Source organism: Drosophila obscura, unplaced genomic scaffold, assembly GCF_018151105.1.
Source record: "Drosophila obscura isolate BZ-5 IFL unplaced genomic scaffold, ASM1815110v1 contig_192, whole genome shotgun sequence".
NCBI classification, from domain to species: Eukaryota; Metazoa; Arthropoda; class Insecta; order Diptera; family Drosophilidae; genus Drosophila; species Drosophila obscura.
The window spans coordinates 1,082,322-1,104,046 of NW_024542781.1; the positions used below are offsets into that span (position 1 = coordinate 1,082,322).

General features: G+C 45.0%; 1 protein-coding gene and 1 long non-coding RNA gene across 2 annotated transcripts; one reads left to right on the top strand and one right to left on the bottom strand.

The window, feature by feature from the left end:
* The first annotated feature begins 16,271 nt into the window (after window positions 1-16,271).
* LOC111067670 (broad-complex core protein isoforms 1/2/3/4/5) lies at window positions 16,272-19,596 on the top strand. Its single transcript, XM_041593542.1, has 5 exons — window positions 16,272-16,337; window positions 16,428-17,601; window positions 17,714-17,923; window positions 18,017-19,173; window positions 19,215-19,596. Exons 2-5 carry the CDS (start codon window positions 16,519-16,521, stop codon window positions 19,594-19,596), a joined length of 2,832 nt encoding a protein of 943 aa, XP_041449476.1. The 5' UTR covers window positions 16,272-16,337; window positions 16,428-16,518.
* Window positions 19,597-20,239: 643 nt separating this feature from the next.
* LOC111067651 lies at window positions 20,240-21,452 on the bottom strand. Its single transcript, XR_002607134.2, has 3 exons — window positions 20,704-21,452; window positions 20,575-20,628; window positions 20,240-20,496 (listed from the first exon to the last, which is right to left on the bottom strand). It is a non-coding gene; the product is annotated as an uncharacterized LOC111067651 (long non-coding RNA).
* Window positions 21,453-21,725: the final 273 nt, after the last annotated feature.

Sequence of the window (21,725 nt, forward strand, 5' to 3'; positions counted from 1 at the left end):
GCCAGAGCCACGCTACAGCCAGGGCTGAAAAGTAAAGTCGTGCTATGCTATCGGTGCTCCAGGGCTGGCAAAAACATCGGCTGCCAGTGGCAGCGCTGGCAGTAACAAAGTCTGGTAGTACCACAGGTGCTGCCAGACAGCTTTTTTTCTCCCGACTTGGCAGCTCCTTTTTATTCGATATAACTAATAGAGTACTCGATATCACTTCCCAGTATTAATCGAATATATTTGATATATCATTATGGTTTCAGAAAACAGCGCCAGCTGGCGGCTTTCGTTGGAAAAATGGCAATTTTCGTAATCGCAAAAGCAGGTCGCAAGGTGGCGTCTTAGCTCATCTTAAAACTAAATACTAAAAAGCTAAATATTAAATTCTAAATATTAATTGAATCAATTCAAAAAAATTAAATTTTTATTATGATAATTTGATTTATTAATCTTATCCCTGTGACGGGAAAACATTTCAAAATTTTCTTTAAAATAACAAGGGAAAGAGGATCAAGAGCAAACATGCAAACAAGCGACCTCTTGCGACCACAAGGACTCTGGACTTTGGACATTTACTTTATATATACAACAGCTCATCAGCTCACCAAGCTCTCTCAATGCGACTTCTCAACTTGAATAGGTACGACATTCGACTTTAAGCACTGTCACCTGAGATATCCCTAAAAGAAATTTCTAAATAGTTCACATAGACTCCAGTAGATACTCGTATTCTGAAATGTAGCAGGACACACCCGGCATATCACAGAGATCTTACACAAAATCCCACTGGTTCGTACAAAAAATCAATATTTGTTTGAAAAAAAAAACACATAGCACAAATTGTAAAGACAATAAAGAATATATAAGAGTTTTGAAATACACTTGGAACAGTGTGATATCACATGACTCTGGAAACAAAATTTAGTTGCTCTAGCTCTTATAGTCTCTGAAAACTAGGCGCTCATCAACTCTTCGAGTACGGGAATAAAAAATTACCTGAAATTGTATCCCAAAAGAAATTGTTTTCAGCAATATTTTGACATTAATATGAAAATATTTGATTTACAAATATTTCATATTCAAAATAAATATACGTTAGGTTGAGCCAAAAAAAATGTTTTCTTTTTAAATTTAAACGGGACACTATTCAAATTTGTATTTAACATTTTTTTAAAATTTTATTTCATTTTTATTTTTGCTACCGAATTTAACAAAATATTTTAAGCAAGCAAAATTTAAAAAAATAAATTTTTCCCGAATGAATTGGATAATGCTTGGAAATCTATTTCACATATCATTAATCAGTTTTTGCGAACAAGTTTTCCTAATATTCGCCAATCAATAATTTTTTAACAGTTACTAAAAAAAAAAATTAAAAATAACTTATCAATATGACCTAGTTTCTAAGTTTCAATATTATTTGAAAAAACCGACGAATTCAATTTTGTTTAATATATATTTAAACAAAAATTTTTATTTTCTTTTCGTGGTAGCAATCCCCAAACAAACTAAAAATTTGAAAGAAAATCGTATAATTTTATTTACTAACAAAGAACGCTTGAAAAAAGAATTGATCAAATGATCAATTGGCCATATTGATTTCCATACAGATTTAATATAACAAATTAATTTAAAAGTGTTTTAAATTTTATTAATGAATTTATGTGTAAATCGAAGTGAATTTTATTTTATTTTTTCTGGAAATACTTTGAAACCAAATCGAAACAGAAAAAAAAGTTCTTAAATTTTTTACAAATTTTACTCCGAGAGTAGAAATTAGCCAAAAGAAAGTGTTTTCACATACATTTTGACAATAATATGAAATTAATTGATTTCATATTTAAAATACATTTTTTAGATTTTGATTAAATAAATTCCATACTCATTTAATATAACAGATTATTATTCTAAAGTGTTTTATATTTAGTTTCAATTAAAAAATATATTAGAAGAACTTTTTTTGATGAATTTATGTGCAAGTCAAATAGAATTTTTTAATTTATTTTCATATCAAATACATTATGATATGATATGATAAGATCCTCACATTGTATTCTTCAATAAAGGCTGTTGTTCAGGTTTTTACGAGTACACAACAAAAGATGCCACAAAATTTCCCAAAGATTTTCCCATTTCTGTTAATTGTTGGTGTTCTGCTGTGGTCGTGTCCTAAAGAAGTGTTGGTTGAGAAAGACTTTTGAGCCTAATCGAAAAATGATAGTTAAATGATGGCTGGCTGGCCAATCGTCTAATCTAATAGATGGCCAAGCACGAGCCTCCAAAAGCTTTGGCAGAACACGTTTGCTGTCAGCCCCAGTCCCAGCAGCAGCACCTCCACCATCAAATCATCAAGGGGAAAGAGCGCAAAGCAAAGCAAAGCGAAAGCCAAGCGAAGCAAACGTGCTGCAGAGCCAAACGAAAGACTTGAGACACGAACTAAGCAGCAACAGAAACAGAAGTAGAATGAGAAAAGCAAAAAGCCACAGCAGAGCTTGAAAAAGAAAGTGCAAGTGGACGCGGATGCTTAAGTATTCCGTCAGCGGTGTCTTGTGTCTGTGTATGGGTTTATTTTTGTTCTCCTTGTGCCTGTGTGGGCTCCCCGCAGTTCCAAGAGCAAGACCAAGACCAAGACCGAGACCCAGTGCCAGTGCCAGGCAGAGCGAACGTCAAAGCCAAAGCCACAGCCAAAGCCAAATCCAAGAGCGCGTTGGCGATGACGGAGACAGCAGCAGCAGCAGCAGCAGCAGCAGAGGCAGAGGCAGCTGAAGCAGTGACGGAGACGGCAACTGCGCTGCTTGACCTACTTCCATGCGGGGCTCTCCATACAATCAGAATGTTTCATGTTTCGATTTTATTATTTTATTTTCTGTTTCTCTTTTCGTGTATCTTTTTCGATTTGGCTGGTCAGCAACGGACTCTGCTCATTGTATCGGTGTGCAAGAGTATCTGTGTGTGTGTGTGTGTGCGTGTATTCTGTTGGTGTGAAGTTACTTTTTCTTTTCTTGCGGCTTTGTTGCTCTTAATTGTTCGTGCTGGCTGGCTGGTACTGGTACTGGTACTGCCACTGTTAGGCCTATGAAAAGATACTCCGTACAAGAACCATTTATTTTCGTTGTCATGACTTTCGAAAAAATTGTTTTATATTTCACTCGCTTGTGGCTGGCAGGCAGGGGGGAGGGAAACAGAAAGGCAGATCTCACAAAACCATCTTGTGTATCATTTACTTTCAGATTCTTGATCCCCGAAAAAGAACTATCCAGCCACGGCTAACAAGAGCTGCTCCTTCACGGCTGTCGGATTTGCCTCAGATATATGTCTGTCTGTCTGTCTTTCTGTACGATATATCTTCAGGCTGCATCAGGCTTCATTTCTACCGCTGCTACTGCTACAGCCACTGTCACTGCCACTGCCACTGCCACACCGTTGCTCCGTTGCTGTCGGCAGCATGACATAAACTTTCGATTGTCTGCCCGTCACATAACTGTTACTTACTCGACTTGTGCCTCTCCATCTCCATCTCCATCTCCACTCCATCTCCATCTGCAACCATCTCTTCTCATTCTTTTTGGTTATTTCGTTTTGGTCTCTGGTTGGGCTTAAATGGGTAATTGGGTCAGATGGCCCCACGATGGCCGCTTTCGGGAAATCTTTTTTCAAAACTCATTTCACTTAAAATTCTTGTGGCCTGGGCCTGGGTCTGGGCCTGGGCTTAATGTTCGAGTGTATTTAGTCTTCTCGGCGTGGCTTAGTCATGCGAGTTCTTTACGAGACTTTATGAAATCACACACAGAGATCTCTCCTCTCGTCTGGTTTGAAAATTTACAACTTTCATGGCTTATTCTTTTCGTTGGCTGGCTTTCTGGGGGTGCCTCGAGATTCTCTCTCTGGCTTAATGCGTTTGGCATCGTTTTTATTTTTATTTGTGTATTTTTCTTTGTATTTTTGGTGTGGTTTTTGGAGCCTTCTTTTGGTTCTTCGGGCGTTTGTGTCTTCTTCGTCTTGTTAATAATTTTATGTTAATTATTAAAAAGTGAAAATACGATTTCTGGGTCTTTTTAGGTCTCGGCTTTTGGCTGCATTAATCATTTGCCCCGCAATACAGCTACAGATACATCTTTCTTTCGTATCTTTGTTGAGAGTTTTCGTTGCTGTTTCTCCACGCAGGGGGGGGGGGGGGGGTATTGGGGCACGCGGTTCTGGCTCTGCTCTCAGGTTTATATAACGAACCGGGCTTCCAATTAAATCTATTAGCTCTTCCATTGTTGTTGCTGGTCCCCATCATTTGGCAATCAAAAATCCAAAATGCGTTTTCGTTTTTCGATGAGAAACAAAAAAAATATTCCGTTTCACATTAGCATGTAAATACAACAAATTTTGTTGGTTGCTTGGTTGGTTGGTTGGTTGGGCCTATTAGATGGATGGAAAGTCTGGAAGTTGGTGGCTGGTTGTCGATTGTGACACATCTGATGATCAGGCAGATATATTTTCTGCCTGCATCATTCTAAGTAGCACGTAATGAAGTGATTTACATCGCTCCATATGTAACAGTCCAGTCAGTCCAGTCAGTCCCTTGAGGTTTAGCATAAAACTTTCACCCAGCAGCAGAATTACCATCAATCGATGGAGCCCATAGAATTGGAATCGCATTGGTAGCGCTTTTACAGCTTTACAACATTCAACAATTCTTCGACAATTTCTCAAGCTGTGAGAAAAGTCTCAACGAAAAAAAAGAAGTAAAAGAAAAAGCAGAAAAGCAGAATAAACAGAGGCCTACCAGAGATTCAAACTACTGTGTGAGCAGGCAATTCAATCGCAGCACAATGGCGTTGTAGCAGGCAGGGAAAACGCGGTACGCGGTGTGTAGCAGACATCTTCTACATTAGAAAGTTTTTCTACAACTACAACTGCAAGCATCCGCAGCAGAAGAGGGCAGTAGCAGCAGCAGCAGCAACAAGAGGCGTAGAGGCAGGCAGCAAGAGTTAAGACAAAAGAAACAACTGTAAGTGCACAGAGAGCGCCCAAAAACATCGAGCAAGATACTTAAAATGGAGCCTGGCTGAAGTCAGAGCTTGCAACGCTCACTGAGCATGCAGCAGCAGCAGCAACAGGCAGCAACAGCCAACAAAGATACTAAATGCAGCAGTGAAAGATTTCCAAATGCAACTCCAGACACTGCAGACTGCAAACTGCACTCAAAGATACTGAAAGATAATTTCTGCTTTGCTGACTGGCTCCAACTCCAACTCCAGTTCCAGCTCCATCTCCATATTATATTGCTCCGCTCCGGGGCAATTAAAGTATAATTAAGAATCTAATGGAGTTTCACTCTCCTTGTGCGTAATTAGCCACAAAGAAAAGTAAAAACTGAAGCGGCACAATGGTTGGAAAGGCAAGCGAACAAGCGAAATAAAATTGTGTCTGGGCTGGGCTCGCGGCTCGCACAAGTTACAAGCGAAACAAAGGCCAAAATCCAAAACTCTGTGGCCAGCAAAAAAAAAAATGGTTTAAATTATATAATTATAAAAAAAAATCTTGACAAAAATAGACGAAAGTTGTAATTTGCACAAGCACAAGAAACGGATGGGAAACGAAACGAAATGAAATGAAACGAAAGGAAAGGAAAGGAAAGGTATGGAAAGAAGAGAAAGAAGCAGCCGAAAGCTTAGAAGGCAGCGATGAAAGTTAAAGTTATAAAAGTTTTGGGGGAACGTCTTGGAACTGAAACTGTAAATAATTAGGCAGCACACACACACACACACACATGAGTGTGTATGCATGTGTGTGCTGGCTCCCAAGGCGAAAACTCTTACTCGAAGCGAAGCGAAGCACATGGCAAGCAAGCAAACTACAAACCAAAACAAAAGACTTCAACGAAGAACCAAACTTGAACGGAGGCGCCCGAGCCGAAGCTCTGGCTGTGTGTGTGTGTGTGTGTGTAAAGATGGAGAGAGAAAGAAATGGTAAAAGCACAGACCGTCGAAGCTTAACAGCGAACAGAACGCATACCAGTGTGTTCTGTGTGTGTGTGTGTGTGTGTGTGTGTGTGGTAAGCGAAAGCGTCGCTGTTGCTTGCTGCTTGCTGCTGTCTCTGCCAATGAGAAACGAAATGGAATGGGCATGAAATTTCTTAGGCGATCTTTGAGGATAAGCGCTGGTTTCACTGTGCGCTGCCGCACAGACGTCGACAGTGGTTCGAGGCAGACGTTACGTTCAATACGTTCGGCGCGCAAGAATCTCCAACGACGACAGGCTGCCAGCAAGCAAGCCAGCAAGCCAGCCAGCAAGCAACCAAGCAAGCAACATCCAAGCAACATAACATCTCTCTGCGTGGAAGAACTTACACTACTCCAGTCCACTCCACTCTACTCTACTCACAGCACTCGTAGAAAGTCCGCCTCAGTAGCGTCGCGCCTGCGCAGTGAACATCATCTCAATCCAACAAACAGCGGACCCAAAACGAATAAATATATATATTTATACATACATATATAAAGAAAAAAGTGTGTGCTCCCTCAGTCTCAGTGCAAAAAAAGGTGCATCTGCATCGGCATCATGCAGCCCATTTAAATGCAATCAAAATGTTGACTTCTCTTGACTTTGCGGATGGAATTTAGGCTTTCTACCAGCCCCCGCACCCCACCGTCAGTCACAGTTTTTTATTGACCTAACCACCTGATCTGATCCAACCAACCATCCGTCGTCTCTTGTGTTCTCCGCATATCAAAACGGAAAAGTGAAAGTGATTTTTCGTACACATTATCGGGGCGCTCCGTGTGCGTGAGTGCCACTTGAATTATAAATAAATAAAAATATATATTGCCCACACACCGCACACCACATCGTACAATGACAACCAGGCACACAACCAAATAAGCCTCAAGAGAAAACAATTAAACTATCGAAATATTTGGATTAACACCACAAGGCCAGCGAGCAGCCAGCAAGCAGAGCAGCCAGCAGCCAGCAAGGATACCCATTGGCATTTTTGGACTAACTATCAGCGAGAATCTGTGGCAATTGAAATTGGATATGGCTGCCAACGAGATAATGGCACCAACAGTCAATGCTAATTGCCAGTACTCGACCAGATATTGTTGTAAGTTGCACACAGAACAGATTTCGGGGGGTGGGGTGGCTACCAGGCTGGCGTATACTTAATGCTGCACTTAACCATTTCTAACTTCTAACATCTTCTCGACTTTTACTGTCTACTAACCAAAAGATAACCAAAAAAAAAACTTGCTTTAAGCTCTAACTGAAACTTATATCGCCCACACCTAGGGTTAGGGTTAGGGGCTGCTTGATTAGATGCCCCTGCCCTTTGCCCCCCTGGAGGCTGCTGCGCAGAATGCACAGCGAAAGCAACAAACAAACAATCCATGCTGCGGAGCCGCTGTGCCGCTCAGCCAGGCAACCTGCAGAGCAAGAAAGAAATTTACAAAACAAAAACAAAAAGCAAAAACAACTTTTTTATAGAAAGTTTTATGCCAGAGGAAGGGGCTGCTCAAGCTCATCCAGTGGCAGTCGCAATCGAAGTTGGAGTTGCAGCCAGTTTGGAGTTGGAGTCTCAGCGTCTCACCCAACCAAGCGGCGGCGGCGATGCGATGCGATGCGATGTGGCTTTTGTCGAGCATCGCCAGTGACTAGCAGCCAGTCGTTTCTTCTGCTGCTTCTACACGCTGTCTGTTGTCTGTCCCTGTCTCTGCCTGCTCTCCCTGTCTCTTTCTCTGCCTGCTCTCCCTGTCTCTTTCTCTGCCTGACTTTGGCTCTGTGGCTCTGGCTTCTGCCGTTTGTACGACACGAATATTAATAGGTGAAAGTTGTTGCTTCGTTGCTTCGTTTTTTTTTTTTCTTTCTTTCTTTCTCGCCAAAGCCGACGCTGCCGTCTGCTTGCTGCTTGCTGCCTTCTGCCTGCTGTCTCTTCCTCTCTGCTGCTTCTGCTGCTTCTGTGAGTGAGTCCCTTTCCAGCTGCAGAATTTATGTTTCCTTTGTGCGCCGTTCATTAATTTCTCTTCTTGGCTATTAAAAGTCGGTTTGTTGGCCAATATATTTGCACTTCTCTTTGCTCTCTCTCTCTCTCTCTCATCCCTCTGGGGGTGTCCTGTCAAGAGTTGACCCAGTTTTCAGGGCTGTTTTCATGGCCATGCAAATGGGATTTTGATTTGATGGCTAAGCAGAAATGAGTGGCAGTATCTTCGTATCCCTTACCAATTCTCAACACTTCGACTTAGCCTTCAATTTTTGTTTTCGAATAAACAACAGAGGCAACAGGCAGCAGGCAGCAGAGTCAGACTCAGAGTCAGAGTCAAAGTAACAGCCAACTGCAAGTTGGCATTTCCATTTCCATTATAATTAAGGCCCTCTTGCATAATCGAGTTTTGTTTACAAACTTTTGCTGTTTCGAGTTCAATGTCCCAGCCAGCAAGCAAGCAGACAGCAGAAACACCGAAAGGCGCTTTGGATTGCAACAGTTCCTGTTGAGACGCGACGCGACGCGTGTGGATCTATCTCGAAGCCAAAGCAAAATAGTGCTGGTCGATGCTGGCCCATGTTGCGTATACGCAATGTTGTTTCCCTAGGTTTGGTGTCTCTCTGTTTCTGCTCAATTTCGTTTTCGATTTTACTTATTGCTTATCGAAAAATAGCCGCACAATTACCTAGAATGACTCATCGGGTTTTCTGTTGGCCAAATTTCGTTGCCAAAAATGCGCACATAACAAGAAAATAGTTTAAATGTTGGCGTTGGCCAAGTATCGCAGGGGTTGGGTGTAGGGAGGGGGTAGGGTAGGTAGATTGTGGAGTGGAGTGTGGAGTGGCGTGGCGGTGGAATGGAGTGGAGGTTGCCCCATTAATACCGTTGGCTGATAAACCGCTACAAATGATATTACTGACAGACATACATCAATTTCTTTAGTTTTGTTTCTTATATCTCTTTTCGATTGTTGTCGATGTTTCTTGTTTCTGTTTTCTGTTTTCTGTTTTCGGTTTTCTATTTTCGTATGCCATTATGCAATATCGGCATAAGGTTGCCCCTCCACCCCCCCTCCGTCAGTCTGTCTGTCTTGTCATTCGTCTCGAAATTTGTAGGAAAGTTACCGCAAAGCATCTCTGGCCAGAGATCTGCTGCTGCCAATGTCATTAGCCACTTGTAGCATCTGTGGCTGAAATCTATGCGATTATATCAGTCTTGCCACCTGCGTGAGTTTTCTTACTGCAGGGAACTACTTAGCTTGCTAGTCCAACCCTTCCCTCCTACTCCTCCTCCATTCGTATCGCATTATGCAATTGCTTATTATTAATTCTTTTATAATGTTTGCGTTTCTTTTTTTTTGTTTTTTTGGGTTAGTGCTGACGTTTAATTGCCCCGCTCAAACGTGCGAGCGGCCAGAAGCGTTGCTGCCACAATTAAATGTGGCAGAAGCAGCCACGCAAAATTATGTTTTATGCAATCAGCACTCAGCAGGGTGTAGGGGCGGAGGGTTATGCTTTCCAGCGCTTGGCAACAAACTTAAATGGCTCAAAGAGCAAAAGAAATTTAAAGCACACACACAAAAAGACTCTGGGTTGATCGATGGCCAATGCGCAATGCGCAATGGTTACATTTCACTGGGTTGAAGCTTTGCAATTAATTCGGAATTACCCAAAGGAAATGTACAAAGATACAGAAAGAATCGCAGACATTATTGTTCGCTAAGAGAGCAAAAAGAAGCAAAGAAAGATAAATATAAATGAGCCATTTGTATCTTTCACGAACAGAGCGAACGACGAACAGAAATGCTTAATTTTATTTTAACATCCTCCATTCATCTTCGGTTTCTTTTGCTCTTTCCATTTCTGCGTTTTTGCCTTTCTTTTGCACACACTCCACACTCCATGGCGGACTACCACAACAGTGGCTCTGCCCCTGCTCCAGCTTACCATTGCCTTTCCTTCCCCTTTCCCACCTTTAACACCTCTGCGCTCTGTTGCATATTTTGATTGTTCGGAGTTCGCTGGCACTCGGCGGCTCGTTCCCTGCTGCTTTATTAGAACTTTCACTTTAGGTTTTTGCTTCAATTGGGGGGCCTCCTACAGCGGAAGAGTGCCTCCTCCTTAACGCCACCAGGCAGCCACGCCACCTTTTGTGGTCGTTTTTTTATCGTGTTCGAATTGAATAATAGGCAAAAAGAAGTGACCCAGAAATTGAAGAGATGCTGAGAGATTCGATCGGGACAGCTACAGCTACAGCTGCAGATGAGTAATAGTAATAGTTGTGGGGGGTTCGCTTGCTTGTCCCTCAATAGAAAGTTACCAAACTAATTTCCAAGCTACACTGCGCTACACATACGAGTATTTATGATTAAGTACCAAGTCATCTTATTTCGAGTGCATAATTATGGTAGGCGAGGGCGCAAAATGATCAAGAAACAAGAAAAAAAAACCACAGGAAAAAAACCATTTTATTTTATTTCATTTTTTTTTCTCGGTATTTTTGCTTTCGTGTGGGGAAGGTTAAGTTTTTTTTTTTTGTTTTTTTATGTAAGATGGCGCAATTTTTAATTTGATTTTTATTATTATTGTATTTCTCTTGCATTATATTATGAACAAGATATCTTGAAGTTGGACCAACAATAGTTTTTAAATGATTTGGCATTTGAATGCATATCTGGGGGGGTTTCTTTTCTTTTTCTTTTGTTTCAACTCTGCGCGAGGAGTATCTATCTGCTCTGATGTATCTAAAGCACGTAATGCTATGCGTACGTATGTGTTTGTGTGTGTGTGTATGGGTGTACGGCTTGGCGGCTCTTACCGCTATTTACATTAACATTAGAGCTTTGGGTTTCTTATTGTTGTTGCTGTGGCTTTTGCTTTTGCTTTTGCTTCTGACGCGGCGGCGCAAAGTGAAAGTTTTCATGTTGTGAGACAAACGCGCAGCCGAACCCGACCCGAACCCGAACGGTAAGCCGAGCTCTTGAATCGGGTATACTACTATATATATATATATACGAGTATACAGTTAGCAGCTAGCTTGCTCCGTGCCAATGATAATCGTATGCCCCAGCCGCGATAAGAATATTCAATGGGTTGCTTGGGTGGGTTGCTATCAAAATTGCTGAAACCAAAAGTGAATTTTCCTATGCCACATGCTCAGACGAGTAAATCCTCTCTAGTACGAGTACGAGTACGAGTATTCCGCTCATTAGCAAGGCGTTAAAATCATAGCAGAAATTAGAAAATGCAAACAGACAAATTGTTGTTGTTTATTGTTGAATGGGTAAATGTAAATGTTCGCTCTGCCGCCTCGCCTCAGTATTGCACTTTCGAAAAAGTCAGAGACTTTGTAGAAAATATGCAGCATGCAGCACCAAGTGCATGACAAACAAGAGAGTGGAGAGTGGAGCGTGGAGGGGGAAAGAAAGGAAAATCTGTGCGCAAAAGTTCAAAAAACCTTCTCGCAAACAATGAGATTATCACAATAACAGCGGGCACATAATTTTTGGTGGGCAGGAGGGGGTACTGCTACCCTACCCCCCCAAAAGACTCGACTCGCGACGCCTGCATGCATGAAAAGTTCAACGAAAAATTTTCCCAAAGCCATAAGCAGCGGAAAAGCAGCAAGCAGAAAGCTGGCAGCAGCAAAATGCACACAAAAAAAAAAAAGAAATATTTCTCCTAAATTACTTCTGACGATGTCCATGATGTCCATGATAATGACGATGATTGCCAGCCATGATGATGCTCGTTATGATGATCATGACGTTGCTGGTCATGATTATATGTGGTACGGTACGGAATTTCCACAGTCGGTTAGCGTACATTCAACTGCAACAGCAACAGCAGCAACAGCAGCAACAGCAATGGAAAAGCAGCAGCCAACACAAAGAGAAAAGTCCGCCTGGCTAAAAGAAAAATTCCCCAACAACAAGTTACTCCGCTCCAATGCTCCATCGCTGCACAGTTTTCGTTCGGTTTTATATCATCTATTTTTCAGCGTTGGCAGCGTTTTTCCACCGATTTTCCAAGCCTATTAGCAACTTTTGACTTTTGTCTTTTGTGGGGTTTTTGGCTCTGCTCTCGGCTCCGCTCTGACTTTCTTCTAGATTGTTTTCTTTGGAAAAAATCATAACAAACAAGACGGGTGCGGTGCGATACGAGTATTTATTTTCTTTTGCCGTTTCGCTTTGCTTTGCTTCGACTCCAGACTCATTTGTGCATCATTTGGGAGAAAGTAAAAGCCAAGAATTAAATGGTACTCCGGCTGGTTGGCGTTGCCGTTGGCTTGCCTGCCTGTGCCTGTGCCTGGTCGATGACTTGCATGGTAAGTGCAGCTGAGAGCTGGGAACTGCGAGCTGTAGCTGTGGCTGTGGCTGGTGCTGGCATATGGGGCGTATGCGCATTTTCAATGCTGCTGCTGCTGCTGCTGTTGCTGGAGAAAACACCGAACCGAAAGGAAATGCAGCAGCAGCAGCAGTAAAAGAAAACTGAGCTGGGAAAGCCGCTCGCCTCATGCTCGGCTGCAATTTCTTTGGATTCGGCGTGAAGATCTGGTTACCATATTAAAGCTCAGGTTGGGGCATACCCCCATCCCCCCTCCCAACATACCTCATACACATACCCAGAGGATTTCTTGCATTCGTTTTTGGATGGGATTCATTTCGGGCAGATTCAGATGTAGTTCAGGGTGAATTTTCAAAGGTAAATGGAGAACAGAACGTGAACGAGAACTGTCTGCCATCCATCAATGTCGCACGATTAGCCCATATCTCAATCCCAATCTAAAGTCGAATACAATTCCATTAAAGCAAGCCCCAGTTACATTCTACACAGCTTCTTGTGCTCCCCCCACCCCACAATCACTTTCAGTACCCGCTGATCGAGAGTAGGGCACGTCAAATGCTTCATTAATTTCCAGCCTGCAACGCTGTGTGGCGGCATGCAGGCAGCTGTACACAGAGAGAGAGAGAAAGAGCCAAGAAGAACCAAGAAGAAACCCACACAAATCCTGACCCAATTAGAAATTCTCACGCAAAGAAGAGAGATGCAAAAGACCAAAAGAAAAAGAAGAAAAGAAAAGAAGAAAAAAAAACCGAAAAGTCACGGTTAACAATTCCATTCCACGTTTAATCAAACAAACAAAGAATTAAGCAAGAAGAGAAGAAAACTTTTCTATCGTATCGCCTTCACAGTTTTGTCGTTTCTACGGGCCCAGTCTCAGTCCGTGCCTCAGACTGTGCCTCAGCCTGTGTCTGTGCCTGAGTGAAAGAAAAAGAAAAGTGCAAGAAGCCAAATAAGCGTGGCAAAAAGAAAGCAAGCGAAACGAAACAAACCGCAACAGAGTGCCAGCACAATGGAAACCGGGCCCCAAAGAAGCTTACCAACTATCCACAGCCAATAACAAAATAAACAACCAACCAACCCAAGCAGCAGCAGCAGCAATAAGCCATCAGACATTCTAAGTAGTCATAGTCCTCTCCTCCAACATAACACAAAAAAAAAAGAGTTGCAGAATTATGTTTGAAGATCCCAAGAAAAAGTGTAGAAGCCTCTGCGCAGCAACCTTTCTTCTACGAATAAATATGTGGGCGATGCAATCATGAAGATACCCAAAAAAAAGCGTAGCATATCCAGGTGTGTCCATGTGTGTGTGTGTGTGTGTGTGTGTGTGTGTGGTGTGTGCGTTGGGGGCATGCAGTTCCGTCGCTTTAAAGTAGAACCGAACCGGTTCTCGAGCCACGAAAGTGCTCTGCTCTGCTCTGCTCCTCCAAAACGGAAGTGGACACAGAGCACACACAACAGACACTGTAACATAGAAATGGAGATGGAAAGAGAGAGGAAGAGAGAGAGAGAGAGAGAGACAGATAAAGAATCTCATCAGCATGCAAGCAGACAACAAGAACAACAACAACAGCGCCTCAAGAAGCATTCAACGTTGACTGCTACGTCGACTGCGGCAGTGACGGCACTGGTGACGGTGACGGTGACTGTGTGGCTTCGTCCAAATATAGGCCAAAAGAGAAACTAACGGTAAACGTTGTTTCTTCTGCTGCTCTAGAGCCAAGAGACAAGACAGACCCATTGGGTTGTTGTCTGCAAAAGAAGCAAAGCAAAGCAAAGCAAAGCAAAGCAAAGCGTTGGGGCTACCATACAGCATCGCATAGCAAGAGCTGCTGCTGCTGGTGCTGCTGCTGGTGCTGCTGCTGTCGAGGATTTGGGTTACATAAAAGGGCGCAAACGGAAAGTAGAAACCGAAAGAAGCGAGAAGAGAAGGCAGCCCAACCACTCTACGACTCGACTCGACTCGACTCGTTCACTCACTCACGCACACATGTGAGCCTGTGAGCATGAAGCATGAGCATGTGTATGGGTGTACGAACGCTGCGCAGACGCACAAAACTTGTTGCAAAGAAAGTGAAACTTTTCGTGAGCGCTGCCACGTTCCCCCTGGCCCACACCACGCTTCCACTTATGGCTGCTCTATGTGGCGGGGATAGCTGCGAAAAGGGGTAAACGGGGAACGTGGATCTTGGAACCTGAGCATGTCACGATCATGCGCAAACGCAAACGCAGAAGGTTGAGGTTGTTTGGCAAGCCAAAGCGTTGTTTGCCTGCTTTTGGCTTTGCCTGCGAATATTTTTTTTTTTGGTTTTGGCTTGTTATGCTTTTTTTTTTTTCGTTTTCTTGCTGAATTTTTTGTTTTGTTTCTCGTTTGTTTGTTAACGATCGCATCGCTCTTTTTGGGGTTGGGCTAGGTTATAAGACTGTTAAACGAATCGAATGGGGGCTTGGGAATTGCTCAACCAGCCGCAAGATTGATGCCAATCTAAATCTAAGGCCCTTGCCTTGACATAAACCAGACAGACCCACAGGCTGGTGACGAATCATCAAGTCTGATCCCCCTCCGCGATGACCCAGGTACAGGGGCAGGGCCAGGGGCAGGGCATATCTCTCCAAAAAAAATTAGAAAGTACCCAACCGCTGGCATCTCTGGCCAGCATTCTTTAGCTCTGTCTATAGAATCTGAAATGACCAAAAATGTTGATAGTTTTGTCGGTGGGCAGCAGGGAAAATCAAATCAAATGAAATCAAATCAAAGCAGTGCCGCCTTTCGGTGTTGCTTGGGGATCGTAGATCCGGCTTCGACTTTAGACAATTTTCTCTCCACATCTGCAAATCGAAGGCCCAGGCAAGGTAGCAGGCAAGGCGCTGCTTGTGCGACTTCTTGGACGAAGACGCAGTGCAGCCAGGCACACAAAAACCAGAAATCAACCGCAGCCAAAGTCAAGAAACGTGAACAAGAAATACCAAAGAGCCAAGAGCCCGAAAGCAACGAAAGCCAAGAAAGCCCGAGCAGCCAAAGACGAGTGGAAAAAAAAGTGAACGAGTAGAAATTACGGTAAATAAATAAAGAAAGACGGGCTGGCAAAGAGAGAGAGGCGGAGGGAGAGAAATAAGCGAACGTCGTCGTCGTCGTCGTCGTAGTCGTCATGAGCGAAAGTGAAATCTGCTAATGAATTCTTCAACGTTGAATAGTTTTCAGTCATTATGGACATTGTTGTTGCTGCTGCTACAATACATACATACGTACATACATACTATATATATAATTATAAGCCATGTAACCAGGCAGAGTCCCCCCGCCCACTCGAGCCAGTGCCAGTGCCAGTGCCAGTGCCATGCTCATCTGCAACTGAAGATGGATGAGAGAGCCAAGAGCCTGCTGCTGCTGTTGCTGCTGGTTTTAGGCTTAACTTTTGGCTACATTTTCAGTTTCAGTTTCGATTTTTGGTCTTTGGGTAAAAGTTGCTAGATACGTTATAGCAAGCAATTAGCCATCAGGCATCAGGCATCAGGCATACGGTTACAGGTACGGGTACGGGTACGGGTACGGTTAGTCGCGAATGGCCAAACAGGCCGAACGTCCATCGATCCGCTGTCAGATGATTGCTGTGTGATTATTATCCACCCGATTCCGATGGCTGCCACTGCCAGTGGCAGTGCCAGTGCCAGTGCCGACTTTGGACTCTCCTCTCGGGTTCATTGAAACCTTGGCGCAGTTTTCTATAATTTGTTGCCGCTGCTATATGGCCAGAGGTCTTAAGCGGCGGCCTAAACTTGAATTGCATTTGGCAGCAGGTGGAAAGTTGCAGCAGCCGCTCAGATCATTGCACCCAGTCCCTGCCTGGCCCATTAGGCCCATTTTATCCTACAGCCTACATTCTTGTTCAATAATGGAAAACCAATTTCTGATCTGTTTTCATTTTCTTTTCACTTGCAGGGGAAGCAGAAAAAGTCAAATCTTTGATCAGATTACGGGCGGAACTGTCGCCCCTATTTACGGGCAAGCGCAATGCCTCCAAATATGCCTGGGCGTAAGTAGACAGACAGACAGATCCCCTCAGATCCGTATCTGATTGCATAACTCCCCATTTCTGTTTCTCTTTGGCTGGTCTGATCTTTAGCGTGGTCGAACGGGAGCTCAATGTGCCGCTGCCTCTGTCGAAGATCATCAAGAAATGGAACAATCTGCTGCAGGAGTACAAGGCAATCAAAATGTCGGAGGAGCCCAAGCGGCGCGAGTGGCCCTTCTTCACCCTGATGGATGTCTACTTCAGCGACCAGGTGAACGATCCCTCGCTGCGTCTCTTCTCGTCCACCAAGACCCTGAAGGAGACACTCGACGACAGCGTCTTCGAGGATGATCCAATCATCGCCTCGGCCATTGCCGCGGCCACCAGCGGTGCCTACATGGACATCGATGAGCTGATCAGGCGGCAGAAGGAGCGTGCCGCCCAGGCTGCCGAACGGAAACTGGCGGCAGCTGCCAGCGGAGCCGCCGGCGACTACAAATACGAGCTGAAGCCGATGCTGCCGAACAGCAAGTTCAACAGCAACAGCGAGATGGTGAAGCTGTCCAAGAGCGTCGACGATCTGTCCATGCAGCAGTACAAGATCAAGCAGGAGCTGATGCGCCAGCGCGAACAGGAGCAGCAGGAGAACATGGTCAAGATCAAGCAGCATGCACGTCAGCAGCAGCAGCAACAGCAGCAGCAGCAGGCACAGCAGCAGCACCATCAGGCCCAGCAGCAGGCACAGCAGCAGCGATTCATGAGCCACCAGCCGGCCTTGTCGCCGCATCCACACCGCATGTCGTCCTCGTCGACGCCACCAGGTCTGCAGCATGCCCTGCAACAGCAGCAGCAGCACTTGCTGCAACAGCAACATCTGCAGCATCAGCTGCAGCAGCAGCAGCAACAGCATCAGCAACAGCAGCAACAGCAGCAGCAGCAGCAGCAGCATCACCATCAGCTCGCTCATCCCCATCAAACGTCCACGCCGCGTCCCAGCTCGCCGCCCACCACGGCGCAGCAGATTCACATTACGGCCACACAGCATCAGGCTGCACAGCAGCAGCTCCACCAGCAGCACCAGCAGCAGCACCAGCACCAGCAGACGCACAAGCAGCAGCAACAGCAGCAGCCGTACACAGATCCCAACACCATCGACCAGTATCTGCTGTCGTGGAACAACTTCCATGGCAACATGTGCCGCGGCTTCCACTCCCTGCAGAAGGACGAGAAAATGGTGGATGTGACCATTGCAGCCGGCGGCAAGATATTCAAGGCCCACAAACTGGTAAACAGGCGGCGCACTCCCAAGAACTCCCGCACTCACACATGCCCTTCCCTTCTCTCTCTTTCTTTCTCCCCCTTTCTCCCCCTTTATTTCTGTTCTCTTGTCGTTGCAGGTTCTGTCCGTTTGCAGTCCGTACTTCCAGCAAATCTTCCTGGAGAATCCATCGAGTCATCCCATTCTGCTGATGGCCGACGTGGAGGCCAGTCATATGGCTGGACTGCTCGACTTTATGTACAGCGGCCAGGTGAACGTTAAATACGAGGATCTGCCGGTGTTCCTCAAGGTGGCCGAGGCCATGAAGATCAAGGGTCTGCACACAGAGGTAGGTATGGGGTTTGGTTATCCGGGGGTCTGGGACCATCATTATCTGTATCTTGTATCTAAATGTAAATGCAAATGAAACTTTCACTTGCAGAAGAACCTGGACAGCGATGCCAGTGACATTAGTTCGCCGCATGAGAGCGACGGCACCGAGTGCCGGTATGAGCGGGGCACACACAGCGTCAATATAACCAGCGGCCATGCTGCTGGCTATGGCGGACAGCCGCAGCATCAGTCGTCGTCGTCGTCGCCGTCACCGTCCCTCAATGGCCCCAACCGCTGCCCCACACCACTGTCCAGCGGCGGCGGTGGGGGAGGTGGTGCAGCCAGCTATGCCGGCTTCCGGGAGCACATCAAATCGAAGGCAACGCTGGCGGAGACCTTCATCAAGAATCTCAATCGCAACAACAACAACAACAGCGGCAGCAGCAACTTCAACAGCCTGGGAGGCGGCAGCGGCAACAGCAGCAACGGGGGCAGCATCAATCTGACGGAATCCGAGGGCAACTCCTTTGCCATCCTGCAGGCGAACAGCAAGAAGATGCTGGACTCGGCCCGCAAGCAGCACAAGTATCTGGCCAAGCGCAAGATTCTGATGCACTACAGCACGGAGCTGGGTGGGGAGAAGCGACTGAAGGAGATGGAGCGGGAGCGGTATCCGAGTGCCGAGCAGCATGACGATGCGCTCAACAATAATCACAGCCACGCCCACGCCCACGCCCACAGCCAGCAGGACAGCAGCAACATTATGGAGCCCATTACGACAATCGTGCCACAGACACCGCCGCCAGCCACGCACAACAATAGTTTCAAGATACGCCTCGTGGAGAGTCATCATTTGACCAACAGTGGCAGCAACAACAACAGCAACAACAACAACAACAACACCAGCAGTGGCAGTGGCAGCAACAACTGCCACAATAATAATGATGATGATGATGATGAAGAAGCCTTGAATCTCGTACAAATCCCGAATGCAAATGGCAGCCGGGCCCGCCCACAAACCCCCACAACACGCTCAACGCCCACACCCACAGCAACAGCAACACCCATACCAACGCCCACACACACGCCCACGCCGGACATACAGCTGATAAAACGCGAAGTGGAGCACGACCTATCGGGCGAGGCCACCCAGAACAATGGCCATGACGAGGAGCTCTCCGGCTATGAGCGCAAGTACGACGACAACAACAACAGCCGCGCTATGAACATGGAAACGGATTCGAACAACAACAACAGCAGCAGCGGCGGCGGGGAGGCGGAAGCGGTGGCAAGCTTTGTGGCGACACCGGCAGCAACAACAATGGCATAGCTTTGGCTCTGGGCAAGCACAAGCTGCTCAGTGCGATCAATCGTAGCCTGGAACTGGAGCAGCAGCAACAGCAGCAGCAGCAACATGCGGAGGAGCAGGAAGCGGAACATCACAAGAAGAACAGCAACAGCAACAGCCATGGGGAGCACGACAACGATGACAACAACAACAACAATCATAGCCAGCATCTGGACCTGAGCACCATCAAGAACATAGCCACCGCTGAGATTTTATGTGGTCTGAAGAGCAAGGTCCTCAAACTGGAGGAGGAGCAGCGCGAGCGGGAAAGGGAACGTGAACGGGAGCGAGAGCGTGAAGCCTGCCGCAATCTCAGCTCAGAGATCAAAAATGCTGAATGACAGTCGCTAATCAGCAGCAGCAGCAGCAGCAGCAGCAGCAGCAGCGGCGGAATATAGTTAGGCTTTTACACAGCCCCAGGCATCAGCTGGGGATATATAGTAGGAGGGATCTTCCCAGGAGGGAAGATGGAGTATGCATTTGATTAAACATTAAACATAGAGGGAGACCACACATCCACACATCCATACAAATACATATATCGATATATAGAGAGGGATCTATGTATTGTATGCTAATTATAGTTATTTATTATACCATTTAATATCGTTAATGTAATTATAATGACACCCCACGCCCCTCGACCCACATCCCACATACATAAATACAATACAATACATTGGTTAGTTTTTTGGTAGGCCTAGCACTTCCCCTCCTCCCCTCAACCAACAGCCCCAGCACACCATTTTCAAATCCCCTTAGCAGCTAAGACTCACGGAATCATCATCGTATATCGTATCGTATATCGTATCGTATCGTAGTAGCTCCCAAAAAGAAACGCTGATGAAATTACAAATTTATTGTTAGCACTTTTGGAAACTCTGGCCCTGTTGCAATACGTGTTAAGCTCATGTTAAACATATATTAATATCGATGATTACTCTTACGATATGTGTAGAGAGGCAGTGTATGTTGTTGTATATGCCTTTCGATTTTCAGCTTCAGTTCTTACATTATTTATACATATTTACATATATATGTATATCGTACTATGAATGTATCTCAACACCAATCACACGCATGCATACCCATACCCCACACACACACACACACACACACACAAACACACACACACATTCGCATAACTGCATCTAATCTGCACCATAATTTATATACTATAAAAGAATGACATCCATCGGCAGTGTTCAGACCCAATTCACCATTTGAACATGCGATGCCATCTACAAAGGAAAAAAAACATCAACTAAAGAAAAAGGAACAATATGTGTATCTCGTTTTTAGTTTTAACTTGCCAAGACCTTTTTGAAGTACAGCCCAGACTTGATTCAGAGTTACCAGCGAGTAACCTTCACCTGGAAACGGTTCCCGCATCTTGTTAATTGTTTTACATGTGCCCCAAATGTGGCTGAAACGGAACCTTCCCTTACCTTTGCTCGAACAAATGCACGACGTCCCCATACATATGTATATGTCCCATTTGGCAGGCACATCCAACGCATCCATCGATTAGGGAAATAATCGCGCTGCCCCTTCTGCCTGCCACCTCACAGAATCAGAATCAGAACCAACTCGACCGTGCACCGTGCACAGCGTAATTCGTACAATATTTATTCAATTTATTTACATTTTAAAAATTTGTGTAATATTTTTTGCTGTTGAACATTTTTTTATTGTAAAAGAATGAATGAATGAATAAAGAAACCCGACACATTCAATTTGATTTGTGATGATTTTGGCTGGGTTTTGTCCGATTAGGGTCATGATATGGTAAGCATTTAGCCACGTGGATATTTAATTAATTTTACTCCACCTGCATCAAAACAAATAAATACATACTTTAAAAAATACCTAACCATACGAACACACATTTTTGTAATAAATTATTGTGTTTTTTTTTTTAGTGTTTAAGCAAGATACTCTTGTGTACTGTTACTCTCATAAGTATCAAATATTAAAAGCGACTTCGATTAAAAGAATTAATACCGATCAGAAGATAAGAGAAGAGAGCTAACCGAAGTCTCGGGGAGAAAGAGAGTGAGAGCGAGAGAGAAATGAGGAAGTTCCTTCCGTTACATTGTGACTTTCTAGAGGTTGAACGAATCCTGTCCGTGCATTGATCTCCTTCGGCATTGTACAGTTCCCATACGCGCTCTCTGCGAACACTGATGTGTGTGTGTGTGTGTGGTGTGCCTCTGCTGGTATGAGTGAGAGGCTCCCTGGCACTCTCTCAATGCGTCAGCGCAGTTCTGTCGAAAGTGAAAATGGAAGAAACAAAAACGGAATACATTTTGTGTATTTCGTCGGTCGGAGGGCGGGGGCGCGCCTTTTTTTGCCCTTTTTTCGCGCGCGCACCCATTCGGGCAGTTGTAATTGAAAACTACACACGAAGGACGAAGGCAGGGCCGAGAGAGCACCGAAAAAGAGGGAAAGGTCCTGGCGCGGCAGTTGG

Coding starts and splice junctions, on each gene's coding strand:
- LOC111067670 (XM_041593542.1), top strand. CDS start 16,519: ATGTCGGAGGAGCCCAAGCGGCGCGAGTGGCCCTTCTTCACCCTGATG. Junction 17,602..17,713: donor TATTCAAGGCCCACAAACTG/GTAAACAGGCGG, acceptor TTGTCGTTGCAG/GTTCTGTCCGTTTGCAGTCC. Junction 19,174..19,214: donor AACAACAACAGCAGCAGCGG/CGGCGGGGAGGC, acceptor TTGTGGCGACAC/CGGCAGCAACAACAATGGCA.